The sequence below is a fragment of the Ochotona princeps genome, chromosome 24, assembly GCF_030435755.1.
Source record: "Ochotona princeps isolate mOchPri1 chromosome 24, mOchPri1.hap1, whole genome shotgun sequence".
Lineage (NCBI taxonomy): Eukaryota > Metazoa > Chordata > Mammalia > Lagomorpha > Ochotonidae > Ochotona > Ochotona princeps.
This window is the reverse complement of record NC_080855.1, coordinates 1,641,325-1,648,169: the sequence shown is the minus strand read 5'-3', so window position 1 is coordinate 1,648,169 and position 6,845 is coordinate 1,641,325. Positions and strand designations below refer to the sequence as shown.

The following is a 6,845-nucleotide window of genomic DNA, read 5'->3' as shown; positions in this document are numbered from 1 at the left end:
GTAGCAAACACAAATGGCTGCATCTCGGGCCTGGCGCCTTGGCCTAGAGGCTAAAGTCCTCACCTTGAATGAGCTGAAATCCCATATGGGCGCCAGCAGCTCCATTTCCCATCCAGCTCCCTGATTGTGCCTGGGAAAGCAGTCAAGGATGGCCCAAAGCCTTGGAACCCTGCACCCTGCATGGGGGAGACATGGAAGAAGTTCCTGCCTCTTGGCTTTGGATCAGCGTGGTACTAGCCATTGCCCTCTCTTGGGGAATGAATCATTGGACCATGGGATGGAAGATCATCCCCTCTGTCTGTCCTCCTCTCTATGTACCTGAGTTTGTAGTAAAAATAAAGTAATTTTTTTTTTAAAGAAGTCTTAATCCCAAGACTTCTGACTTGCCAGACAGTGCTCTACAAATTCTTTCATCATTTTCCTTATTAAAACAACAGTGGTAGTCAATCATCCATTTCAAATTGTACACTGTATAACAGCCTAAACAATATTGCTAGTTTCAAGAATAGCAAGCAGGCTCGAGAGCTGGTTACTTCACACTGGAAAGAGTCACTCACTACTAAGACAACATGTGAGTTGCCAGAGGATGGCAACCAGAACCAGGATCAGGGCACACAAACTCTCCTCTGTCCTGAATTATTCTTCTGTCCACCAGCAATGAGCACTTTTCATCAGCACAGATTCTGGCTTTACAATTGCTCTTGAAGAAGAGACCATTAGATGCAAGGTAGAAAGCTTTTCCATAGGTACTGTGACATTAGACAGAGAAAGAAATTAGCATAGGAAAACTGGAAAGAATTTTTTAAAGCCTGTACACCTAAAATAAGGTAGCAGTTACTAAAATACAGTTAAATGCAATTATCACCAAAACTATGTGAGTTTTTATATGTATATACTGTCTATGTGTATCAGAAGAAGACAATATCCAGGATCCTCACCAATACACAATCCACACACTCAAGTCCCTAACAGAAAATGACACAGCACTTTCAGAGATCAAAATAGGTCTATGTGGCCCTCAGATCTAACGGCCAACTGGTTCAGGCAAGATCACCACCAAAAACATCCTAGCAACTAGGACACCTTGTGTCTCCCTAATCTTGGGACCTGCTCCAACCAGAAGTGGAAGAAAGGTGGTACAGACAATAATGCACTCTCTGCATGGTATCACATGAGGTGAAAACAGGTGAGCCAGAAGCTGGGGTTACAGAGAAAATGGTAGAAATCTGACATAAGAACCCAGTACTGGAACTTGATGAAGGGAGTAACACAACTGACTGCAAACAAAAAGCAGTGTGCCAATTGCAATAAGTAAAATAGAATTGTACACATGTGGGTGACAAAGCTTAGAAACATGCCACAAGAAGAAGAATCTGCTAACCAGACATACAATGACCAACAGCAAAAGAAGAGACAAACGTACAATGAATATGACTGAAGACTCCCCTGCAGTGGAGCAAAAACCTTTGCCAAACCCAGAGTCCACTGTGGAAGACATCCTGAAAATGAGGCATACAGAATTTAAAACACTTGTTATAAAATTTCTTATCAACAATGAGAAGCATGTAAAGCAGGCATTCAAGGAATATGTCATTCTGGAAATGAATCAAATAAAAGCTGATGTATCAGAAATGAAGAATACAGTGGAGCAAATCACAAATGCACTGGAGAATCTCCAAAATAGAATGAAGAAGGCAGAAGAAGTTATCTCAAATTTAAAAGATATTTTCTGTCAGCAGGGGGAAATAAAAAGCTGGATGCAGAGCTGTATCAGTAACAACAACATCAACACACCACTGAAGAATTGAATGACACTATAAAAAGGCCAAGTGTAAGAGTAATGAGAGTCCCAGAAGGTGCAGAAAGAAAAGCTGGGATTACAGGGATATTCAATGAAATAATGAGGGAAAATATTCCTAATCTAGAGAAAGAATTGGGAAACAACCTCAAGGAGGGACACAGAACTCACAACAGGGTTGACCAAAAGGGATTTTCACCACAAATCAAGCTCCCTTCAATCGAACATAAGGAGAAAAACCCTTCTATGTGTGAGTGAAAAACATCAACTGAAATATAAAGGAATGCCTATTAAATTCACAAGAGACCAAACATAGGAAACTCTACATGCCAGAAGAGAATGGAGTGACATATTCCAGATTTTCAAAGCAAAATATTGTCAGCCCAGGATAACGTACACAGTGAAACTTTCCTTTGTCTTTGAAAATGAAATAAAATTCTTACACAGTAAAGAGAAGTTAAAAGAATTTGCCTCTTCCAAACCTGCCTTACACATGATACTTCAAGATGTTCTGCTGAGAGAGAAGGAATAGCACCCATCAAAACCGATGGCAAATGCGAGAACATCTCAGTAAAATAACAGAAAATTGAATCAATGAACAACTCATTGCTAGTTGACAGGACCAAAGTCTCATCCATTCGCATTAACCATGAATGTCAATGGCTTTAACTCATCACTCAAAAGTCATAGATTAGTAGACTGGATTAAAAAACAAAACCCATGTATCTGTTGCCTGCGGGAGACACATTTCACCAACAAATATCAGTGAAAACTGTATCTCATTGATTTTGGTTTTTTTGTTTGTTTGTTTTTGTTTTTAGTTTCATCTCTACAAAACACTTTCTTCTAATTAAATTCTTCAATGACTCATAGATCATACAGCAGATTCATTTTCTTCAAGAAGGTTCTTGATTTTCTTTTTCATTTCTTCAGCAACACATTATTCATTCAGTCACATGTGATTTGACTTGATGGCATTGCTGATTTCTTACGTCCTGTTGTTTTCTTTGTGGCAGTTCACTTATGGGACATATAGTAACTGTGTAATGGAGACTATCGTATCTAGTAGCATGTTATTCAACTTTATGGTGTTGTGAATTTCTTTCTTGCGTCCTGTAGTTGATTTTGTTTTGGTTTGCGGATTTTCATTTAAGGGGACATATGGTAACTGTGTAATAGAGACTATAATACCTAATTGCATCTTTCTAAATTCATGTTGCTAAAAATTTGTATTTTTCTTCCTGTTGTTGATTTTGTATTGTAGCTTTTTATTAAAGGGGATGTGCAGTAACTGTGTAATGGAGACTATCATACCCAGATGTGAACATACAATGCAGTATGCATCTCTATTTCCAAAGTTCGATTCCCCATGAAACTGTTTACTATATGTTGACAATGAGATGCTGGACTCGTTGCCATTGTCCATGTCCGCAATGGTAGACATATGACTCTGTATGAAGAAATATACTAAAGTAATGATGTAGGGAAATTCAGTGAGGGTACGGGCTTTGGGGAGGGGATAAGGGAAATCCTAAGGGCCTAGGGAACTGTTTCATACAATGATGATGAGAAAAAGATGTAAAATTATTAAAATCATAAAATGATAATAAAAAGAAGTAAAATTACAAAAAATAATGATTCTGTTGTCACGAGTAATGTGTTTACTCAAACAGTTAACAGATAAGCTTAAACCAGACTGATTTAAGCTGTTGTCTCTACCTTTCAGGGCGGAATTCATTAGGCTCTGTCCACAACTTCGGATCTTGGTGAAGGGCATAGACCGGAATTGCCACAATTGTCCCTTTGGGAATGAATGCTCCATTGATTTCAACATCTTTCTTGCAGACTCTCTCAAATCTGCCACCAACTGGGTATAATCTGAGAGTTTCATTCACCACCATGTCCAGATATTCCATCTGCATGATGGCATCATATGTGACAAGTACCTGAGAATAAAGAAACAGATTTTGAGAAAATGAGATTTGAAATTAAAACAGTTGCCCCCTTCATACTAATCAATAAGCAGTGATTTCTGATGTGGGAAGTGGTTGTGAACTAGGAAATTTTGAGGACAAACTCCTAGCCAGGGCCGGAAATCCTCAACATGCCCTTATAAGACTCATGCTGTCTCATGTGTATGGAAGAGATAAACATTTGGCATGGCATGGTTGCTTCCTGGCTAAAGAATTTAACTTGCATGCACTGGATTTTGATATGGGTGTGGAATCTAAACCGGTGGCCCCCTCTCATTATTTTCTCTGCATATGGCCTGCAAAAGCAGTTGAGAATGGCCCAAAACCTTGAGCCTCTGGGCCCAGATGGGAGACCCAAAAAAGTTCCTGGCTCCTGGCTTCATATTGGCTCAGATCTGTCCATTGCAGCCACTTGGGGAGTTAACCATCAGACATAAGATCTTCCTCTCTGCCTCTCCTCCTCTTTGTATATCTGGCTTTCCATTAAAAAATCATTAAGAAGGAGAAATGAACAGAGTAGAACACTACACTCAACAAAAATATGCAAACTCGATATCACCTTTTAAAAATAGGCTATAACATTGCCAACAAAATGGGATGTGAAAAGGAGAAAATCCCTTACACTGTCTGGCTTCACCCTGATGCCACACTGGTCATTGTGGACGTAAACAGAGTGACCAGAAAATGGAAGATTTCTCTGTCCCTCCTTTTCTTTTTCTTTTTCTCTACATTTGACTCTCAGAAGAAACAAGAGAGAAAGAAACATTTTATTTAAAAATATGGGCCTATTAGGGCCAATTTTTTTTAAATTGATGTAAATGTGGCAACAAGTTCAGGTCAAGTGAGAGTTCTATACAGATTGGAAAGCACCTCTTCTCTGAATAATTGTTCTAGAATAGGCCCTCAGGCATAGCTTCAGTCCTCAACTGCAAACAAGGAAGATGATCCTGGTGTTTATCTGGACATAAAACAGCCACACCACGCTAGATTCCAGGCTCCTTCGCTGGATCATCTCTGGTCTTCTTTAACACTGGTGTGTGAATGGAGCATGAGAATGGTAGGAAGAAGAGCACAGTCTGCTTCCCCATGCCAGTCCATATCAGCACAGGCAAGCCTCATTCACACAAAAACTCAACCAGACAATATCCAGCCATTGGAAGCAGAGCTAATGACCTCAGACTTGAGTAGTAAAGATTCCTTCTAGGTGCCACTGTGGATTCTTGTAACACACACCTAAGACCAAAGATCATTCTCAAAGATGTTATAGTTCTGTGAGTTGCAGCTTCAGCCTTGTTTCTCCATGTGTTTTTCTCTTTAGATTCTTCCTTTTTTTGTCAATAAAGTATCCTCACCACACACATTGCAAGCAGTCCCCTGAACAGTGATGTGGACACATTCTATCAGGACACTAACCCCTGCCCCACAGTGCACCCATCCCAAGTATCACTCACTCACTCACCTTATTGGAAAAAGCTGAATCAACCTCCTGCTGCAGTTTCTGCTGGACATGAGAGTGAGTGGCCAATAAATACATGATGAAAGAAAGAGCATTGCTAGTGGTCTCATAGCCAGCAAAAAGAAAGCTGATTGACTGGGCTACAAGTTCTGCATCAGTCAGAGCTGAAAAGAGAAAAAAAAAAAAAAAACATTTTAAGCAAATTGCATCATTATAAATCACATGCAAACAGATGTTAAAGTACACAAATTTAATCTACTGCCTGCAAAGACAGCATTGGATATTAGTGCTGGATTCAAGTCCAGGTTCCCAATTCCAATTCAGCATTCTAGTAATGATTCTGGGAAGGAAAAATGATGGACCCACTACTTAGACCCCTGAACATGCCAAAGAGTTTTCAATGGATATCCAGGCTCCAGGATTATTCCTGCCCAGCACAAGCTATGGTAGCCATGTGTGGAATGAGCCAGTGAAGGTAGAATACTCACTCTCCATTTCTGTCTGTAACACTTCTTTTAAATAAATAAATGTTTAAAGAAACAAAAAATGCCTTTAGGGAAAAAAATGTATAAGCACCCAGCAATTGGCTTAATTGACTAATGCTCTACCTTCTATTGCCAGCATCACATATGTATGCCAGTTCATCTCCCAGCTTTTCCATTTCCCATCCAGCTCCCTGCTTTCAGCCTGGGAGAGCAACAGAGAAGGGTCAAAGCCAAAAGCCCATGCAGCTGCATAGGGGAGAGGGGAAAAAACTCTTGGCTCCCGGTTTCAGATCGGTTGAACTCTAGCCATTGTAGCCATCAGAATGAACCAGTGGGTGGAAGATTTTTCTGTCTTTCCTTCAATCTGTAAATCTGATCTGTATTGCCAATAGTCATTTTTTTAAATAAAAAAACAAGGTTATCTACACAGAGTCAGAAAAAAAAATTGCTTGAGTTCACTTTACCCCAGTCTGTCCCATGCCCCGTTATTCTCTCTTCATTACACCATCCTCATCACCATCTCAGCTGGGTGATTTCAGGAGAAAGCTTCTCTGTCACACATGCACAGTGTAACCAGTATACCATTTGGGTAATATGAAGTAGCATTGTCCATAAGGAAAAAAAAAAAGCATTATATTCTACTTAAAGTATTTGAAATTACTAAGTGTAAAAAACTGAGGCTTTACTGTTTGAAAACTAAAGGATGATTCATCTAAGTATATGTGAGTAAGATTAAGGGGACAAGAATGGAATACAGATAAACTTGTAACATTCAGAATGCAGCCCAACTGCCCTTTATTCAGGTAAGTCTCGGGACTTTGTGAAGCAGGTCCAATCCCTTCCACTGCTTGCTAGAAGCTTGAGCTGGGGACAGTACCAGGAATGGGCGTGGCCTGAACCTGGGGGGTTGGACTTTCAGCAACCACCTGGCTGCATAGGGGCTCCGGGACCGGAGGCGTCTCATGCCTGGATACACACGCCAACCACCACTCTGGGATTTTTTGTTCTTTGATTTGCTGCCTAGGTAGCTCCATGCTGAACCCACAGTGCTTTGGGGATGTGAATCAATCCTAAAGATTCCCAATGACAGTAAATCTTCCTCTGAAAAACCTGTAATTAATATTATCTCAACC

At 40.1% G+C, this 6,845-nt stretch overlaps 1 protein-coding gene across 1 annotated transcript in view; it reads right to left on the bottom strand.

Annotated features, from left to right (window-relative positions):
• Positions 1-3,513: 3,513 nt before the first annotated feature.
• The window catches only part of LOC131483219 (cytochrome P450 3A6-like), a 60,028-nt gene continuing 56,696 nt past the window's right edge, over positions 3,514-6,845 (bottom strand). Inside the window, exons 10-11 of the mRNA XM_058680731.1 lie at positions 5,231-5,391; positions 3,514-3,744 (exon numbers count right to left, since the gene is read on the bottom strand). Coding sequence (XP_058536714.1) covers positions 3,514-3,744; positions 5,231-5,391 — 392 coding nt within the window. The remainder of the gene's footprint in view (positions 3,745-5,230; positions 5,392-6,845) is intronic.